This window comes from Suncus etruscus, chromosome 6 (genome assembly GCF_024139225.1).
Source record: "Suncus etruscus isolate mSunEtr1 chromosome 6, mSunEtr1.pri.cur, whole genome shotgun sequence".
NCBI classification, from domain to species: domain Eukaryota; kingdom Metazoa; phylum Chordata; class Mammalia; order Eulipotyphla; family Soricidae; genus Suncus; species Suncus etruscus.
Window position 1 is genome coordinate 53,595,966 of NC_064853.1, and position 21,155 is coordinate 53,617,120.

Below are 21,155 nucleotides of genomic sequence, written 5' to 3' on the forward strand. Positions count from 1 at the left end.
GGCGTGTATGGTGAGGATCAGAGGATATCCAAGCATTCAGAAGTGGCACATAGTAGGTTCTCCAAGTACTGGAATCGTCACCACCACCATTATTTCAATAGTGTGTCTGAAGTCCTGTGAGATCAGTCCAGTGAGAGTATTATCTGCATTTGATGGTGGAGGCACAGAAGGAGAGGAGCCTTGCTTGGACAGAACCATTTTGTTTACGTGCACATAAACTGTGGCAATCAATATCTTTGACCTACCTTCTGCATAAGGCCAGGCCCTAGTTTCTGAGGGGCATCAGAAATAGGGGAGAGAGAGGGAGAGAGAGAGAGAAAGAGAACACTCCCTGGACTCTTGAGGAAGCTTAGAACCTTAGGGATTCAGATAGCACTGGGGTTAAGGAACTTGCTTTGAATGTGTTTGACTCTAGTTCTAATCCCCAGCACCATACATGGTATCTTGGGTATTGTTGAGTATAGAACCTGAACTAACCTCAAATAACACAGGAAGTGGCTCCAAAACCCAACAAATATTAAAACAAAACAGAGAAGAAAAGAAAGCATCTAACCAATAAACAAGACCTGAAAACAGTGTTTGTCAAGATAGAATACCAGGGGTTCAAAGAAGACAAGAGAGCCACATAGACTGGGAGAGGAGAGGCAGGCTAAGAAAGCTACCTGATAGAGGTTGTTTAAACAGGGCTTTAAAGAACAAGTAAAATGGGCTGTGAATGACAGTTCAAAGAGTAAGGCACTTGCCTTGCACACAGCTAATCTGGGTTAGATTCCTGGCATCCCATATGGTGACCTGAGCCACCAGGAGTGATCCGTGACTGCAGAGCCAGAAGTCAGCTCTGGGCACTGTTGGCCCCCAAACCAAAACAAATACACAAATAAATCATCCCCCCCCAAAAAAAACCCTAAAAGATATTTTCTCTTGAAGCCAAAGATTGCTGAGTATAATCAGTTTGCTTTGCATGCTGTAGGTTTGGGTTAGATCCTAACAGATATGATCTTCAGAACATCCCCTAACATAAAGTTGGGAATAGCACCATTCCCGCAAAACACCAACCTAAATAAACAAAATATTCCTTTTCCAGGATTGTTGAGTTAAATTAAGTAAAACAACACAAGGCCAAAAAGATAGAATGGGGAATAAGGGGCTTGCATTCTTTGTGATCAACCCCAATTCAATCCCCAATTCAATCCTGAGCCCAGCCAGGAGTGATCCTTGAATACAGAGCAAGGATAGGCTCTGAGCACCACTGGGTGTGGCCTACTTCTACTCCCTCATCAAAACTGCAGCAGCAGCAACAACTACCGCTACAACACTTAAAGTGCTGTAGGGGCTGAAGCAATAGTACGGTAGGTAGGGCACTTGCCTTGTACATGCTGACACCATACCCCACCCATGTGGTCCCTGGAGTCCAGCAGAAGTGATCCCTGAGAACAGCCAGAAGAATGCCCTGAGCACCAATGGGTGTGGCCCCTAACAAAAACCATGGCATTTGGCATGTATGTTGATGATCAAAAGATGTCAAAGATACTAATAGGCTCTGCCCTCCATCCTCCCCGCAGGAAAGAACAGATTTCTGCCTTTCCTTTTAGCTGGGTAGTGCTCAGAAAGGGGTAGGATACATCTGCATAATGCTAGGTTGTCAACTATGAAAACTTAAAAAAAATAAGGGCCTAGAAAAAGGAAATAGCAGGATCGGGGGCGGGGGAGACGACTCAGATCCCCACCTCCATACCCCACTTGGGTCCATCCAGATTATGGGGGGGCTTTTCCTCTGTGTCCCACTCCAGCTGCCTCTCCACGGTGCAGGAAACATCGCCTGGCTCCAGGAGACAGCAGGTTTAGCGGCCCCTTTAAGCAGGGAGACGCTGGTGGCCGTCGCGGCGGCGGCGCCCCGCCCCTTTCCGGGAGGGCGGAGCTTACGCCGCGGCAGGGACCAATCGCAGCGCGGCATTTTCCGCGGGAGATCTGAATTTCGCGGCACGCACTTTGGCGCTAAAAAAAAAAAAAAAGAAAAGAAATAAAGAGGCCGAGGAAAAGCTCGGGGATTCGAGAGCGCGGGGAGAGGGAGTCACTGGCCCCGGCTTCCCCGTCGGGTCCCGAGCCCTGCGCGTCTCCTGCAAGCCCCGCGGCCACCCAGACACGTCCCCTTCCCGGCCGATCTCCAAGCGCAGCCAGCCCGGCTGGGCGGCGGGCCAGGAGGGGAGGGTCCGGCCATCGGCGGCGGCGTCCCCGGGCCTCCGCGCCCAGCCCCGGTCGGATCAGATCGGAGCGGATCGGGGGGCGCTCGCTGCTCCCTGCGCGCCATGCTCCGAGGACCCGCGGCCTTGGCTCCTGCCGCCGCCGCGCCGCCCCCGAAGGCCATGACTGCGTTGAGCCCCTCGCAGCTCTGGTCCCCGGGCCTGCGAAGCCCACCGCTCTGCCAGGCCACCGCCTACTACACCCCGCTTTACCCCCAAACTGTGCCTACCGCTGCAGCACCGGCGCCGGGCACCTGCCTCGATGCCACCCCCCACGGACCCGAGTGCCAAGTTGTGCGATGCGTGCCCGCTGGCCGGCTACCGGTAAAGTTGGGGGGACCCCCTTCCCCCCCCCACTCTAACCCCTGCCTGCATCCTCAAAGCTTCTTCTCCCTTTGGGTGTGAGCTAGGAGGGAAGCGGCGTCTGGGCTCCAGGGACGAGTTTGGGGATGGAGAAGTTTCCTAAATTTAAGTTCCTTTCCAGTTCTTCCAAGATCTGAGCCCAAGAGCATTTTATTTTCAGACTGGGGATGAAATAACCTCATCTACTTGGTGTGAAGGAGAGGTTTAGAAGGGAGCACTGATTTGGGAGTGTGGCAATCCCACCCATTACCCCCAGAGCTTTGTGTGACCTTGGGGAAGTCCTTAGAGCCAACGTTGGTTCATTCATTCTTTCATTCATTGTTTGGCCCAGATGCCAGCTCTGGGCTTTTGCTATTGTCTGTCTGTCGTTGGGGGAACAGGGGCTTGGCATAGGATTACAGTTGTGGATTTTAAGAGTGTGTGTGTGTGTGTGTGTGTGTGTGTGTGTGTTTGAGACAGACTTTGCCTTTTCCATCCAGTCTACTTTGCTGCAATCGTCTGCCCTAGTTCCCCCAAGAACTCCTCCTCCCCTCCCAGATATCCAGCAGCAGGTGCAAGTCAGGGCAGCCCCTGGGGTTGCTGTTCAGATTGTTCCTCCTCAAGCCCCCAGGCCTGTTGCCAGGGAGGGCCCAATGTGTGGCGGCACCGCACAGGGTGTGTTTTGTGGGAGTGGAATTCTTGGAGCGAGTGAAAACTGAAACAGCCATAGGGTGGGGGTGGAGTGGGAAAAGCCCTGGAGGTGTGGGGTTGGCGATGTTTGGGGAGCCTGGTTTGGGGTTTTGGTTGCCAATGATTCATTGTGTGTCCTTGGACTGGTCTTTGTTCTGTCGGAGCTCCAGTTTTCTTCGGAAAAGGTGTATTCGTGGAGTGAGTGTGGTTACATGCAGCTCATCTCTCCACTGTCTCCATTGGGGTGTGGGTTTTGCAAGCACTGTCTGGAGGAAGATAGGGTGTTGTAGATTTGTTTAACTGTGAGCGCTGAGCAGCGTCACTGCCTAGAGAAGACCACTTCCACCCTGTTAGAGGCATCCATCAGACCTGTGTCTATCAGCTGGCACTGACCTCTGGCTATCTCTGTCAGAGCGTCTGCCATGGGAATTTTGCTTTGGCTGTGCTCACTTTCACTTTGCTGTGTCTGATTTCAAATAAGCAGGAAGGAAGCAGGTGTATACTTCCCATTTTAGAGATCAAGCAGCTAAGGATAACAGGGACTGGGTAAACTAGGTTCAGTACTCTGCAGACTAACACAACCCCCCCCCCCACTTGTGCAGTAGATGTTCTTGATAGCTTTTTGTTGCAGAGGGAAATTAGGTCAAAGAAGGGCTACGATCTGTCCAATATCATGCAGGAAGATGTACGCATGACCCCCAGTGCTGCTAACTGTTAATCTCAGCTCAGCCAGTCTCTTCTCTGCAGACTTGTTGCTTTACCCAGTACAGCCTGACTTGGGAGCTGGGAGCCCCTGGGGAAGGGACTCCGTGGTGGGGGACCCGCCTTTCCTCTGGCCAGCTGCTTTGAGGTACCTAGCCCTGAGAGATGTCTCAGTAACAGCTGTGGTTTTTTTTAAACTGTTTTCCTCCCCAAAGAGCCCTTTGTCTCTCTTTGTCCTGCCATCCTGGTGGCACTCAGTGGTCATAGTAAGAACAGTTCTCTGGGCTGGAGAGAGAGGAGTACGGCTGGTAGGAGGTGGCCAATCTGGGTTTGATCGGGGCATCTCAAGTGATCCTTCAAACACCATCAGAAGTAATTCCTGAGTGCTGAGCAAGGACTAAACCCTGAGCATCATTAGGTGTGACCAAATAAACCAACAAAACAAAACAAAAAAAAACTAAACCAACAATGGCTCTTTTGCACTATGCCTCTCTTGCTGGGCACTGCTTGACATTTTTTCATTTGCTACCTTGGTAAAAGCATCCGCAATGAGGCTTCTTACAGATGAGGAAACTGAGCAGTGATAGAAAGTCACCTTTCCAAGTCACAGACCAAGACGTGGGGGAGTCCTTGTATCAATGACCCCAAAAGCTTACCAGGCCAGAGCCTTCTTTCTTGTCCACGCCCAGATGCCCATGTCCCTAGACCTGTGGACAGGCCTTGGTCCCCTGCTTACTCATTTTGCCAGGGTGTGACCTGGAACAGTTCCAGACCCAACCCTGGGTGTGGCTGCTTGCTTTGTGGTCAGGCTGCAAGTGCAGGGTGTGCAGGATTTGTCGGGGGAGCCACTGTTTAAGGGACCCCAGGCTGCTGTCTGGGGATGACAAGCAAGTTTAAATGATAGCGGGTTTCCACATTTCTTCACTTCCCTTCTGGTGCTCTTTCCACAACCTTCTGGTAAAGGTCTGACTGGCATACTGCTTTGCTGAGTGCCCACTGTGGCTTGCCACATTGCCTTCCTCAGGTGTATCCCTGCAGCAACCTGTACTGAGGATGAGATTCTGCATGGCCTATCTTTCTTTGTGATTTGCCCACTTTCTTTAAGAGGCCTCAAAGAAAATGAAGATTTCTATGAAATACCTGACCCGCCCAATCAGATGAGGAAATCTTGTCTCAAAGAGGCATGGCAGAAATGCTAGGCCTCCAAGTGGCAGAATTGGGGCCATAGAGTAGAGCTCTCAACCCCAAACTCTCCCTTCTTCCCTATGTCCATCCAGGACTTTAGTGCTTCAGAAGTGCTGGACTCTGTTCCCATGTGATCTGGGTCACTTGCTTCCCCTGATTTGTGCCTGGGTTTTTTTCTGGAGAGAGAAAACTCTGGACCTCATACATACTAACCAAATGCTCTCTGCCACATCCTGAGCCTCTAGCTAGGCTTTCTAGAAATAGCCAGAGGGGCTGCCAGGTGTCCTGTAGGTGTGGCCTTAGACCTTTGCTCGGGCCCATCCCATTTTAGTGCTCCTTGCTCTTTCCCCTACTGATACCCCCGGTACCTCCGTGCCAGCAGTTCTCCCACATGGCACTTGTCCCCCTGGGCTAAGTGCAGAGGTGGAACACATTATCCCTAATTTATGAAGAGACTCAACCAACACACTGAGGTCAACCAACACACTGGCTCATCCAGCCATTGGTGGTGGGGAGACCAGAGGGGAACCAAGGGAGCACCAATTTAGCTGCTCCTTGGTCTTGGGCCTTCAGAGATGGTCTGGTCCACTTTAACTTCTGTCCTTGCTGACTTCTCCAGGCCCTATCTGAAAATGTGAGAAATCCTGCCCTGGGCAAGGGGCACTTTGCTGCTTAGGGGCCTTATGGGAGGTTGGGGGGGGGGCCTGGTGTGTGTGTGTGTGTGTGTGTGTGTGTGTGTGTGTGTGTGTGAGATAAAGGGATGGGGGTATGTGGATATAGCCTTGGCTCAAATTCCAGCAAATTTTGGGGTCTGTTGTTGGGATGGCACCAAGGCAGTCTGGTATATGGCTTCAGAGTCAGACCTACCTGAGTCTAAACCCAGGGTCTACTCTTTGTCTGTGTGGCCTTAGGCAGGTGGCTTAACCCCTCTGTATCCTGTCTCTTATATCCTGTCCCAGGAGGGTGGACATACATATGGGTCAGGATGAAGTGGCACAGGTAGATCATCACAGGGCTTCTCATTTAAGGCTCAGCAGGTATCTCCCGCTTCTCAGAGAGTGAGGCCCCTTCTGCTTATGTACTTAGTCAGCTCTTAGGGGGTGGAGTGGGGAAACTGGGTGACCCCACTCCTGCCTTTCCCTGCTCTGAGAGTTCCTTTTGAGAGATAGACTGAGGATTCTGGAATAGATGGTGTCAGTCAGAGTGGCCCAAGGCTTTGGAATTTACCAACTCTTCGCACTTCTGCTCTAAAGCTGGAGAGAGAGAGAGAGAGAGAGAGAGAGAGAGAGAGAGAGAGAGAGAGAGAGAGAGAGAGAGAGAGAGAGAGAGAGAGAGAGAGAGCGCTGGAGAGAGAGAGAGAGAGAGCGCTGGAGAGAGAGAGAGAGAGAGAGCGCTGGAGAGAGAGAGATCACAGCAGGTAGGGTGCTTGTCTTGCATGTAGCTGACTTAGAGAGAGAGAGAGAGAGAGAGAGAGAGAGAGAGAGAGAGAGAGAGAGAACACAGCAGGTAGGGTGCTTGTCTTGCATGTAGCTGACCTAGGTTCAATCTCCTGCATTCCAAAATGCCTCCTAGCACTGGTAGGAGTGAATCTTGAGTGCAAAACCAGGAAATTCCTGAGCATTGCTGTGGCCAAAAAGACAAAAAAACAAACAAACAAACAAACAAAAACAAATAAAATGGGGATTTGTGGTGTTGAGAAGATCCTGTGAGGACTTTGATATTGGGGCCTGGCCCAAGGCATGTGGTGATCTCAGTGAATGTGGGCTTTTCTCTAGAGACAAGTTAAGGGTTGATGAATTATTTCTTAGAATTAAGGAAATTACCAGTCGGGAGGTTATAAAAAGGAATTTTCCAGGGGCTCGAGAGATAGTATAGCCAGTATGATGTTTACTTTGCATGTAATTGACGCAGGTTCTATCTCTGGCATCTCATGTGGTCCCCAGAGCCCATCAGGAATGATTGCTGAGTGCAGAGCCTGGTGTGCCCCCCACCCCCACAAAAAAAAATAGGAATCTTTCAGAAAGACTTCAAGAGGAATAAGCAGGCAAGTATTTGGATCATGTGTAGTACAGGAGGAAGGATGGAGAGATCATATCCAGCCTGTACAAATGTAGGAGCAGACTTGTTAGGTTAGTCCAAGAAGACTTAACTGGAGGAGATAAAGCTAGGGAAAGCTGACAACAGGAAGAGCTGTCACTGCACCTCACACCTGTCAGCTCAGTTGTGTGAGCAGCAGTTAGAAGTCAGTCCTGCCAAGCATGACCTCATCACAACCAGAGGTTAAAATAGGCCGCAATAGGCTGGAGTGCATACTTTGCATGCAAGAGGCTTGGGTTCGATCCCTGGCACTACATAGTCCCCTGAGCATCACCAGGAATAGTTCTGAGTATCATTGCATGTTGTTTCCCAAAATAAAGAAAAAAAAATAGTTTTTTTTGTTTCATCCAAGGCAAGGATATCCCAGAAATGGGGAAGGAGAGGAAAGCAATGGGCTCTGTGACTCCCAGTAGGTGTGTCAATGAAGAAGCTGAGATTGCAATGAAGGAAAAGACTCTGCATTTCTGGCTTTTTGAGGGGCCCCACCTGGCCATGTTCAGGACTTATTCCTGGCTCTGCACTCAGGAATTACTCCTGGTGGTGCTTGGGGGCTCATCTGGGATGCCGGAGATTGAATTCAGGTCTGCTTCATGCAAGGCAAGCTCCATACGTGCTGTACTATCACTCTGGTCCCCAGGCTTTGCATTTCTGAGCAGCTCTTACATGCAGAGCCACAGACTGAGTGCAGGGCAGATTTTCCCTCAAATTTTTTTTTTTTTTTTGGGTTTTTGGGTCACACCCGGCAGTGCTCAGGGGTTATTCCTGGCTCCAGGCTCAGAAATTGCTCCTGGCAGGCACGGGGGACCATATGGGACGCCGGGATTCGAACCGACGACCTCCTGCATGAAAGGCAAACGCCTTACCTCCATGCTATCTCTCCGGCCCCTTCCCTCAAATTTTTTACAACAGCTCCTTAAAGAAGGTCTTTTTGACCCACTTAACAGAGGAGGAAACCAAAATTCTTAGATGTGGAACATTTCCCAGGTCACAGCAAGTGCATAAAGAACCAGGAGGCTCAAACCCAGGGCTCTGACCTATGCCCCACTGCCCTGGTGCTTGTCCCCTGCCTGCCTGGCCTAGAACAGGAGAGAGAGGCCCCTTCCGGGCCACTGCAGTTCTGGGCCTAATCGGGCTGGTGGTGGCAGCGTGTAGAGGAACAGATGGGTCTGTGGTTTGATTTCCCCAGCAGGTGTTTCCCAAGCTTGGCGGGAACAGGGCGTGGGGTGGGGTGGGGGGGCAGGCAGCCTCAGCTGCTGGTCCTTAAGACACTGGGGAAGGCTTCATTGTCTGCCCTTCTGGGCAAAGAATGGCAAATGAAGTCTATTCAGGAGGCCCTGGGGCCCTCAAGCTGAAGCTCAAATATGGGAGTTGGGGGTGTTTGCACTGCTTCCCCATGTGGGCACCTCCCTTGGGTGTGGCACTGTGCCAGGAAGTCCCCTGAGCCTGGGTGGATGCCCAGCCCCACCCTGATAAGGGCCAGCTGTGGGGCTTTGATGGTCACAGGCCTGGCTGGGCCAGCTGCTTGGCAGGGGAAGGGGGGCTCCCCAGTCTGATGTGTGAATTAGGCTCCACCTACTCCTTCCTCCCTGCATCGTCCCGTGGAGGGGTATGTGTGGAAGGGACATTAGAGCCTGTTTTTAAGTTACCTTGAGCTCTTGGCCAGACTGGCTTTGTCTCAAGAGCTTGGCTTCAGAGGAAGGGAGTGTTGTCAGAAGCCCATTTAATAAAAACAGGTTTTTTCCTTCCCTGGGAAGCTCACTTTTCAGGCCATTGATATGCCAAGTGCTTTAATGTTACATGGATGGAAAACTGAAGCAAGTCAGTGATTACCCGGTTAGTCAGGAAATGACTAACGGAGGGATGATGCTCAAACCCTACTTCTCTCTCCCCTCCTCTCTTTAAGGCCAAAAGGAAGCTGGATCTGGAGGGGATCGGGAGACCTGTGGTTCCTGAATTCCGAACTCCCAAGGGGAAGTACATTCAAGTGGATGGTCTTCCCAGCCCCAAAAGTAAGCCATGCTGACCCGGTATCTTTGGGAAGGCTTAGAAGACTGGAGTGGGGGCAAGTCGAGGCAGAAGGTTGCAAGCTGTTCAGTTCATCAGGAATCATATTGGGCACATATTGTCCCAGTTACAGGACATTTTCCTTAGGGTCGAAGAGATCATCCAATGGTTAGGGCACTTGCATTGCATGCATCTGACCCAGGTTTGATCTCTGACATCCTATATGGTCCCCCTACCAACAGAAGTGTTTCCTGAGTGCAGAGCTAGGAGTAATCCCTGATTACCACCAGATGTGGTCCCCATTCAAAAAAAAAAAAAAAAAAACAACAACAACCATAAAACTAGGACATTTTTCTTTAGTTCCCACTCAGATCCTGCTAAGTAGTCAAGTTAATCCCATTTATAGATGACACAGCTTGAGGATTGAATGATTTACCAGAGGCCTTCCAGCTAATACATAGTGTCTGTATTGGCCATGCGAACTTGAATCCTGATATCTAGTCTTTCCAAATCGTTTCACACCATGGCAACTCTGAATCTAAATATGGTGACAGTGTTTATTTCGGGGCTTACTGCTTTAACAGGTTTGGGGGCTGGAAAGATAATACAGCTGTCAGGGTCTTTGCCTTTCATCCAGAGGACCCTACTTGGATTCCCAGCATCACATATGTTCCCCAAGTCCACCAGGAATGATCCCTGAGAGCAGAGCCAGGTGTAATTCCTAGTACCTCTGTGTATTTCCCCAAAACAAAAACAATAAAAAGATTTTATATTTGGGGCCAGAGAGATAGCATGGAAGTAAGGCATTTGCCTTGCATGCAGAAGGATAGTGGTTCGAATCCCGGCATCCCATATGGTCCCCTGAGCCTGCGAGGAGCTATTTCTGAGCATAGAGCCAGGAGTAACTACCCCTGAGTGTAGCTGGGTGTGACCCAAAAACTAAAAGAAAATATATTTTATGGGCCCGGAGAGATAGCACAGCGGCGTTTGCCTTGCAAGCAGCCGATCCAGGACCAAAGGTGGTTGGTTTGAATCCCGGTGTCCCATATGGTTCCCCGTGCCTGCCAGAAGCTATTTCTGAGCAGACAGCCAGGAGTAACCCCTGAGCATCGCCGGGTGTGGCCCAAAAACCAAAAAAAAGAAAAAGAAAATATATTTTATATTTAATTCAGTCTGATCTTTTCTCAATGAGAAAATCCAAGTGAACAGAGGGGCTAGTTAGGCTCTTCCTCTCTGGAAATGATCTGGGGCTGGAATGATAGTATAGTAAGCAAAGCATGTGCCTTGTATGCTGCTGACCAGGTTTGATCCCCTCCACAAATAATAGCAAGTTTCCTGTCCATCTGATTGACAGAGACTGCCCAAAGCTCTTTATCACAATAGCTTAAGGGTGATCAGTTGGTAATGTCTTCTGTAGTTGCAAAATTTATCAAAACAGTAGGTGTCCATCAATGGGCTAGACTGCAAGCTTTGCCTAAAGAGGGCCTGTGCTTTATCCCCAGCACCACATGGTCCCCCAAGCACCACCAGGAGCAACCCTGAGCTTGGAGCAACACCAAATGTACTGTCAAAGCAAAACAAAGCAACCCCTGTGCCAAATGTCTGCCATCTATGTTAAGTCAAGTCCTCTCCCAAGGAATCTGTGACACACTAAAACTCAGTTTCCAGAACTTGTTTGACCACTATCTTGCTATATGATTTACAAATTACTTGATTGCACAAGTCCTTTTGTGGTTTAAGAGCTACATCTCAAACGTGGTTTTGTGACGTGGCTTCATGAAGAAAGACCTTTTCATGAATCTGCTCCTTTTACCATTCTAGGACTGAGTCCTTTGAATCTTTGAGAAACACATGAAAAGGAAGACTGAGTTAACAAGTTCTCAACTCAAATCTTGTATTCCCTTACTACCCTAAATTTCCAAATTCCTGACATAACTGGCAGGATAGGGTTATGATTAAGAAAGAAGACAGTTGGGCCCGGAGAGATAGCGCAGCGGTGTTTGCCTTGCAAGCAGCCGATCCAGGACCAAAGGTGGTTGGTTCGAATCCCGGTGTCCCATATGGTCCCCTGTGCCTGCCAGGAGCTATTTCTGAGCAGACAGCCAGGAGTAACCCCTGAGCATCGCTGGGTGTGGCCCAAAAACCAAAAAAAAAAAAAAAAAAAAAAAGAAAGAAGACAGTCTCCCTTCTGGTTCCAGAAGCCAAAATGCTGGATTTAAAATCTGTTTTGCCACTTTCTGGTTGAACAAGTTTCTTTTTTTGACCTCCCAAGCAGTGTTCAAGGTACTCAGGGAGGCCTCTTCTAGTGATATTTAGCCAACCAGCCAGTTAGTTCCAGGATAAGGCCTGTGAGGCCATGCTGCTCAAGTCAGGCAGGGTCATGCCTGGTTTTGCATAAGGGACCAGGTAGTGCTAAGAAGAATTGAACTCAAGATCCTGCTCATGAACAGCAAGTACCCTAATCCCTGCCCTATCTTCCTTAACAAGTTTTTTTGTTGTTGTTTATTTGCTTATTTTGGTTTGGGGGCCATAACTGGAAGGCCTCAGGGCTTATTCCTGGCTCTGCACTAAGGAATTATGCTTGGCAGTGCTCAAGGGACCATATGGGGTGCTGGAATTGAACGTGGGTTGGCTGTATGTAAGGCAAGTGCCTTAACCGTTAAACTACCTCTCCAGCCCTCCCCCTTCATGGGAGAGCTTAAACCTAAAGTCACTTCCCTGTCTAGATATCTGGTTTCCCGTTTTCACAGTGCTGCTGATGACCCCTACCTCTCAGTGCTCTGTAACTGAGAAGTAGGTGCTGATATGATGATGCTGGTTGGGTCCTGGTTGATAGAGGAGGTTCATCGGCCTGGTCCTTTCTGAGTAGTAATGGGGCCCCTTTCTTCCTCAGCCCCCAAGTCTCCTGGGGAGAAGACTCGATATGATACATCACTGGGTCTGCTCACCAAGAAGTTTATTTACCTCCTGAGGGAGTCGGAGGATGGGGTACTGGATCTGAACTGGGCTGCAGAAGTGTTGGATGTGCAGAAGCGACGCATCTATGACATCACCAACGTGCTGGAGGGCATCCAGCTTATCCGAAAAAAGGCCAAGAACAACATCCAGTGGGTGTGAGTGCTGGTCTGGGGGCACTGGTGGGTCCTTGTGCAGGGGCTAGATCTAGTGGATGTGGATGTCAGGTGTCCCAAAAGTGAAATGTTACACGACAAGTACATGAAGTAGAGCAGAGCACACCCTCTCTCTGAGATATTACCTCCTGTTCCTTTTCTTGTGTCTCTAGGTCTCTCTTTTTTGTTTGCTTGTTTGTTTGTTTGCTTTGGGCCACATACAGATTTGTGTAGGGATAACTCCTGGCTTTGCTCTCAGAAATCATGCTTGGGGATAGAATCCAGGTCTGCTCCTTGTAAGGCAAAAAAAAAAAAAAAAAAAAAAAAAAAAAGCCCTACCTACTGTATTGCCAGGATCCTCCAGATGTCTTTTTGGACTTGTCTTTGTTTTTTTCTTGTTTTTTTTTTTTTGGGGGGGGGTTGGATATTTGGGCCACATCAGGTGGCACTCAGGCATTATTCCTGATTCTGAGCTCAGAAATCACTCCTGGCAGGCTCAGGGATGCCAGAGATTGAACATGGGTCGATCATGTGCAAGGCAAATGCCCAACACACTGTATTATCATTTCAACCCCAATTTGTCTTTGCTTTTTGTAGGGTTTTGGGGCCATACCCGCTGTGCTCAGGGCTTACTCTCGAGCACCTCAGGGATCACTCTTGGGGTACTTGAAAAACCATACCTTTTTTGCTATTGTTCTGTGCACACCCCACTCTTGTACAGAGATTGCTTTTAACTCGGTGCTCAATCATGCATTGCTGGGGATTGAACCCTGGGCTTAGCACTCTTGCCCTTTGAGCCATCTTCCTGGCTCCACATCTACAAAATCTTAAGGAAAAGACCTGCAGCCTCTGGTATAAACCCAAAGAACCTTGGCAGAGGAAGATCTCCATTTGCATGTTAGTTTTGGGAAGGAACTGAATCATAGGGTAGACACAAAGTTGAGAACCCAAATATCCAGGCTTTGACTTGTTTGTTTTCCTTAGCACAATCCCCAAACCTCAAGTTCTAGTCCCTGGCAATTCCCAGGAGCTAGGTAGGTACAGTGTTAGGCACAGCCTTTGAGCACCATTATAGATCTTACGAATTGTTCTTCCTGGTGTTTTGTCTGTCTCACCTGTGCAGTTTTGAGTAGGATCCCTGGTGTTGGGTCTGTTAGACTGAGACTGATGTTGGGGGCTGCTCTCTTCTCAGAGGCAGAGGACTATTTGAAGATCCCACTCGGCCTGGGAAGCAGCAGCAGCTGGGGCAAGAGCTGAAGGAGCTGACGAGCATGGAACAGTCTTTGGATCAGCTAATCCATAGCTGCTCTCTAAGCTTCAAGCACCTGACGGAAGACAAGGCCAACAAGAGATATCCTCTTCAGTGGGGGCCTGGGAGTCAGGGAGCAGAGACCTCTTTGTAGATATCTTTGGAGAATTGCTGCAGTACCTTCCTGCAGGAACTCACTCAGGGTTTGGCTCTTCTGTTTCTTCCTTCCTCCTCTTGAGTTCATTGAAGTTACTTTCTCATTGTAGAAATAAAACAAGTATAGTGTGTGTGTGTGGACACACCCAATAGTGCTCAGGGTTTACTTCTGGCTCTGTACTCTAGAGTCACTCCTGGTGGTGCTCAGGGACCATATGGGATACTGGGTATTAAATCCAAGTTGGCTATGAGCAAGCCAAGTGCCCTACACTGGATTACACTGTAGTGTGGACTCCTGAGCAATGTGGAGGGGTAGTTGAAAATTAAATAATACTTTGTAGTTCCCCCCCCCCACTTTCACACTAATCTGTTGGTGACTGGAAGCCTCACCTGTAAGAAATTGAGTAACTCTTTTTTTTTTTTTTTTAATGGACCACACTCCTGGTTCTGCACTCAGGAATTACTCCTAGCATGCTGAGGGGACCATAGGGATGTCAAGGATCAAATCTGGTTGGCCACATGCAAGGCTAGCACCTTATCTGCTGTACTATCGCTCTGGCCCATTAACCAATGTTTTGTATTTTCTTTTGTAACTACTTTCATCTTCATTTTCCTCTGTACAAATTAGGCTCAGCAGGGAAGGAAGAGAGTGGTTCTGTGCCTCAGTGCACTTTACAGAAATTATTTTTTTCTGATTCCTTTTTGGTGGGATTTCTGGACTTCACCTGATCATGCTCAGGGGTCACTCAAGGAGATGTTCATGGGATCATCTGGTACTGGATATTGAACCAGGGTTTCCTGCCTGCAAAGCCTATGTTCAGCCCTTTGAGCTATCTCTGCAGTTCCTCTGTCCAATTTTATGCTTTTTATAATTTTTCTAGAAGTTTTTGTACCATGCCAGTCATTCCACTTTTTGTTTTAGTTTCAGTCTCAAAATCATAGAAAGATCCATGTCATAAAAAATTCAAAAGCTTTTTTGAATAATTCCACCGGATTATATAATGTCCATTTGTTATGTTATCTTATTTCTATGTCTTTTTTTTTTTTTTCTTTGGCCGGGGTGGAGCAAGATATACTCTCCTAAACAGTGCTCAAAGAAACTGGGGCCATCCTGGATCATACTTAGCAACTTGATAGGCAGTTCAATACTATGGCTCATGGATGCAGTGTTGCTTGGATCCCATGGTGCTGGAGCCACAAGGGTTATTCCAGAGTCTGACTATACCAAGTATTACCCTGGAGGCCATAGGGTGCCAGGGATCCAATCCAGGCCTCCCACATTCAAAGCTTGCACTCTGGCACTTTGAGACATCTCTCTGGTCTCAGGATAGTTTTTGTTATATTGAAGCTCCATAAGGTATAAGTAAACTACTCAGTGATATAGCAGAGGGGTGTTAGGTCACTGTCCTGCAGGCTGAGGTTTGAATTTTGACTGGTCAGTTTCCTTGACTCACCTGCCCCTACTCTGGCCTATGTGACCTACCAGGACATCCGGGCTGTTGGCAATTTTAAGGAGCAGACGGTGATTGCTGTTAAGGCCCCTCCACAGACGAGACTGGAGGTGCCTGACAGGAATGAGGTAAGTGGGAAGCGTTGGGAGAAAATAGTCTGAGAAGGGTTACGAAGTCCTATGTTCTGTCCCTGGCACTGCCCACATGAGCTTCCCTGTCCATTCTGATGAATGATGGTCTTTGAGGTGGCAAAAGTAGTAGAGGCTGGAAAGGATAAGGGGCATCAGATTCTGGACCAAGACAGACTCTGTTCTCCTTCCTTTGTATCTCTTATCTCCTGCCAACTGGAATAAAAAGACCCAAGCAAGCAGCGAGACTGACACTTAGAGACTGAAGTCATGTTTGGAGAAAGGGCCTGGAGGTGAAAAACCCATATGTGGTGACAGTCCAGTGGGGTCCTGTGGGATGAATAGGATTTTAGCCTGGCAGAACGGAAGTTGGCTGAAGGCGCCATGCACAGGTCTGCAGGCTGGATTACGTACCTTTTGCAGGCCTTTTGTCATTGGTGGCTCAGCAGTGGCACAGACTGTAGGGATGTGGTAGGAAGAGGTATAGTGAACAGCAGGTAAGGCACATCATATCTGAACTCTTGGACACAAGTAACATGTCAAATTCAAGTGGTGTAAGAAGGTGGAGCAGGGAGCTAAGTGACATGTCTTGGAGATTGCAGGGAAGGCCTGAAGCAGGGATTTAGACTGCAACGTAAAGGCCAGAGTAATAGGACATTGGGTAGGGCACTTGCCTTGCACATGCTGACCCAGATTCAATTTCAGGAACCTCCATTACCTGAGCTCCCGGGACTAATCCCTGAGTTCAGAATCATGAGGTAGCCCTGATTACTGCCAGAGGTAGCCCCCCAAATCACAAAAACAAAAACTGACATCTGCCTCCCTCTCTCCACCTCTCACTCTGCTTTCTTTGTGTATTCCCAGGTGATGTTCCTCCCCCTTTTGTGGTAAAGACAGATTTTAGGATCCCAGCTCAGTAACTTTGGTAGTGGGTGGCTTGTGGGAACTTACATTTCTTCCTCATTTCTGTTGTGGGCCTGATACTGATTGGATTGGTCTGAGTCAGGTGATACCTTGAGTGTCTACTGCACTCTCCACTTCAACTGCATTGCCTGACAGTGAGGGAGATTCCTTTCTTAAAGGAACATCAGAGAAGGAGTCCTGACAGGCAGATTGAGGAGATATGCCCCACATGCCAGATAGCACAGGGCTTGGTGCCTAGCTCTGGAATTGAGTTTGTATACATGAATGGTGACAACTGTATATACCCTTTCATACAACTGACCACGAGAATCAGGCTGTCTTCTCTTTCTGCTCCAGGAGAACCTGCAGATATATCTGAAGAGCACCCAAGGGCCCATCGAAGTCTACCTGTGCCCAGAGGAAGTGCAGGAACCAGACAGTCCTGCCAAGGAACTCCTCCCCTCCTCCTCCACCTTTGGCCCTAGCTCCGATTCCACCCTTCCCAGCAGTAGCACCACCCCTGACATCCCAGAACCCATAGCATCTCCAGGTAGGACAGAGGGTTGTCCTCGGAGAACAACCAGAGAGGTCTTCTATGTCAATGTTTGTCGGGACCCTAATAATATTTTACTTAGCTGCAGAGGGATAGTCCTTCTGCCTCATGTGTGTGTTGTACTTTATTCATTCTCTTGGGTGGGGAGGATTGGGTCACACCTATTGGTGCTCAGGGGCTACTTCTTGGCTCTGAGCTCTGGAGTTACTTTCGGTGGTATTGAGGGAACCATATGCAGTGCTGAGTACCAAACCAATGTTGACTGTGTACGAGGCAAGAACTATTAGTATTTGCTCTGACAATGCCTGCCTCTATCATGCTGTTCTCTCTATTAGCTGCAGAGTGACTGGCAGTGGGCAGATGAGAATTTGAAGGTTTCTTTTTAGAGAAATTGTAATACTGGGGAGAAAAATAATTAAGATTTTTTTGGTTTTGTTTCATTTTGTTATGGTTTGTTTTATAGAGCCACACCTGCTTATGTTCTAGGTTTACTCTTGGCTTTACACTCAGGTTCTTTACAGGGATTATCTGATCAAAACTCAGCCTTTCATTTCACACATGAGTAAATTGAGGTCTAGAAAGGGCAAGTGATTTCCCAAGATCCCACAGCAAACTGGTGGCAGAGCTTGAACATGAGCTCAGACTTGCTCTGGTAATCTCTTTGGTGTCTTAGTCGGTCCAGGGGACCAGTGGTTCTGCCGCACCCGCCATCTGTTCCTTTGGGCACCTCCCAGTGCCTATCTCCCACTCCAGACCTGTGCCCCACCCTGCCCTCCCTCTCATGCCCTCTGCTTTTTCATTCCACTGTCAACAAACATGTTCTCCATTCCTAGGAGCTGAGCCACCTTCTCTTCAGTAGTCCTCTGAGAAGAGGTGGTTCCTCTTCCCTGTAGAGCAGGCTGATGTCAGTGGCTCAGCTCCTCTTACAGATGCTGTGCCTGAACTGGAAAGGCACAGAGGGGGTGCTTCTAGAGCAGGCAGGTTGGGGCCAGTCCTGTATGGCAGAGGAATGGAGAATAATCTCTCTCTCTCTCTCTCTCTCTCTCTCTCTCTCTCTCTCTCTCTCTCTCTCTCTCTCTCTCTCTCTCTCTCTCTCTCTCTCACACACACACACACACACACACACACACACACACACACTGTACATATGTCATGTTCTTATGTCATGTTCTGGCATAAAGCAGAATTATTTTGAGGTCTGAGCTTTGGGACCTTGGCCAAAGAGGATGCCACTCTGTCTTAGGACATGCATCTGGCCTTTCTCTTGGCGTTGCCAGGGGGAATGACTGGAAGTTGGAGCTTCTTTTTTCCTCACTGGTTGGCTGGAGATGGAACAAAAGCTGTTTCTAATATCCCTTTGTACTCTACATTGTAAGGAAACCTTAAATGGAGTGAAAGAAGGAAGCTGAAACTGGGAGAGGGGCTTGCAGTTGGCTCCTCGCTTCTTAAGACTTGGGTAGTTATGGGTGAGTTGCTTTCACCCTTTGAACCTCTATTGGTGCGTCTCTACAATGGGCCACTCAGAGCTCTATCTTGAATATGAAGGAGGTTTCAGGAGGAGGCAGCAGGGAAGTGGTTTCTCAAAAAGCTGATGTGAACAGAGTGCCTGTGAGCAGATATGAAAATGTGCACAAGCCAGTGAGACCTAATGGAGGTGTGGAGAGGACAAAGAGCAGAGTGCTGCAGGATGGGTCCAACGGCAGCGAAGGGCAAGGCCTTCCAGGAACAGAGGCTCTTCCCTGCATTATCTAGGAGAGGTGGAGCCTTGCTTGCCCTCATGAGAAAACTGAGCCCTGGGGCCTACAGCTGGTACAGAGGTGCAGTCACATCCTCCCAGAGTTTAAGCCTGGCTTCTTCCATGTGCCAAATATTTGATTTATTTGTATGTGGGCTTGCTGATGGGAATCTAGCAGAGGGAGAGAGAGAAAGAGATGAGAGAAAGATATGATGTGGGCAGCAGAGAATGGATTTCAGGAGAGGGCCCGGTGGAGTGCTGAACTTGGGGGTGGGTTTTGATACTGGTGGGAGGAGCTGGGAGAATGCCAGATACTGTGGGCCAGTGCTAGAGGTGGTAGCAAAAGGAGGAAGCAAAGAAAGTGGGTCCCTTTACCATGGACCTTAGCTGTCTGCTAGTTTAATTCAGTGGCTCTACCTGGCCCATTTCTACCTCTTCACAGTAATCTGTAAGGGCAGAAGAAGAGAATAGTATATAGCTCCCAGATCACCCCACTGCTGATCCTGTGCAGAGCCCTGATGGGCACAAGCCAGGCATGTGACCCTTGTTTCTTTGTCTGCAGCACCAGCGCTGACTTCTCAACAAGTGCCGCCACCGCCACCGCCACCACCACCCCTGCCCCTAGTCCCCCTGGAAGCCACCGACAGCATGCTGGAGCTGCCACATCCGCTGCTGCAGCAGACAGAGGACCAGTTTTTGACCCCCAATCTGCCTGGAAGCTCCCCCCTAATCAGCTTCTCCCCACCCTTGGAAGCTGATGACTACCTGTGGGGCCTGGACGGAGGCGAGGGCATCAGTGACCTCTTCGACTCTTATGACCTTGGGGACCTACTGATCAATTGAGGGGCCCCGACTTGCCACTTGCAGCCCCACTCCTGTTTCTACCTCCTCGTGGACTGACAGCCCCCCTGCCTGCACAGGGACATTGGGCATAATGTGCTGCCCTCAGCTCGGGGTCTCCTGGGCTCCTTGGTGCCACTTCTGGGGATGTGGAAATAGGAGTAAGGAGAGTATCAGGGGTTACGTTCTGTCTATCCGTGTTGACACTGGGCCTGGGAAGGCTCAACCAGTCTCTTACCTCTGACCTCTCACATGAAGGGCTACCGGTGAGATGACCAGGTCCAGTGAAAGGCCCTGCCATCTTATGAGGGACAGTTAGTGCCCTCAGTTTATCAGGAAGCACTTACTGCCTCAGTGTTTATTTCAGGTTGAGTTTGGTTTATCTTCCCTGAGTTGTAGCAGGAAAGAAGGTTCTCGTTTTCTTGTTGAACTTCTCTATTAGGCCCAGCTGTGTCTACTGTCCAAGGGTATGCCTTGGCTTCCAGGTTCCAGGCCACCACCCTAATTGCCTCACAGTGATGGGGTGCTGCGACCCTGAGGGGCCATTCTGTCTGCTGGAACTGTAATTGCACTTAGGCCTCGTGATTCTCCTAGCAAGCCTGCAGGTCCTTGGGCCTCTCCTGCTCTTGGCCTGTCTCCAGTGGAGGCTTTAGGTTGAGCTTCCTGGTCTCTGGCCCAGAGTTCACAGGGAGCCTTCCCAGCCCAGGCCACCTTGAGGCCCCTGAGGAAACTGGAGCATCTGGTGAAGAGACATCCTTCCTTTGGAACTTTTACCTCTTCTCCCCTCAGAATATAAAAATAATCCCAACAGGAATGTGGAAGCAGTTGGAAGGGCTTCCTGTAGGCACTTTTCCTCTGTTTTTATTTTTGTTCGTTTGTTTTTTTAACTTGGCCTGAGGACCTGGGAAGCATAGGCAGCTCCTTCATGAAGAAGGGTAAGATAAAGTCCAGAAACTGTCCCTAAGGCCCCTCTCGTGATCATGAGTATGATCCCTCCCTGGAAGGGTTGTTGTCATGTTAGTTGAAGGGAATGATTCTCTAAGGATCTCTTTCTCACAACTCTCACACAGATTCCCCCAAGGACAGAGGTAACTGGACTTGTCAGCTATAGTATTCTGCCATAGGAATACTGGAGAGGTGACAGGGAGGAATCTATCTTGAAGACCGGACCTTAGCAGCTAAGGGGGATATGAGTTCATGATGCCTCTTTGGGACTGACGTTCTTGAAGGTTTTTTGGCTTTACCATATACCTTAAAGGATATTCCATATTGTTTCTAAGTCTTAGCTGGCTGGAGGTGAGGGGAAGGTGGGGGTGTTAGCCTTCTTCTCCATCCAACTGGGCCAAACCAAATCTGTGCCTTCTGAGGAAAGGCCGCCTGGGTGATGAGCCCAGAAAGAGCTGGTTTCTTAGGGCTTAGCTGGGTAGCACTTTTCTTAAACATTTGTAGCATTAAGTTGGTTTAGACATGAAGTTGGGCTCATTGGATTGTCCCTGAACTGACCTGCTGGCATCTGAGGTTTAGAAAGTGGCTTGTTTGGGGATAGTGATATGAGAGCTCATGTCCAGTTGGGGACAACAGTGTCTTGTCATTTGTTCAATTTCTTGAGTCAAGTTTGCACCCTCTTAGGCATGCCAGTAGGTCCCAGATGCCTGCTCTATAAATAGCACTGATTTTTTTTTTTTTTTGCTTTTGGGGGCGACACCGAACAGTGCTCAAGGGTTATTCCTGCCTCTGTATCAAGGAATCACTCTTGATGCACTTGGTGGA

General features: G+C 49.1%; 1 protein-coding gene across 1 annotated transcript; it reads left to right on the forward strand.

Annotated features, from left to right (window-relative positions):
- Positions 1-2,277: 2,277 nt before the first annotated feature.
- E2F2 (E2F transcription factor 2) lies at positions 2,278-19,388 on the forward strand. Its single transcript, XM_049774874.1, has 7 exons — positions 2,278-2,564; positions 9,160-9,265; positions 12,154-12,373; positions 13,563-13,721; positions 15,240-15,354; positions 16,615-16,807; positions 19,108-19,388. The coding sequence occupies exons 1-7, from the start codon at positions 2,307-2,309 to the stop codon at positions 19,386-19,388; spliced, it is 1,332 nt and encodes a 443-aa protein (XP_049630831.1). The 5' UTR covers positions 2,278-2,306.
- Positions 19,389-21,155: the final 1,767 nt, after the last annotated feature.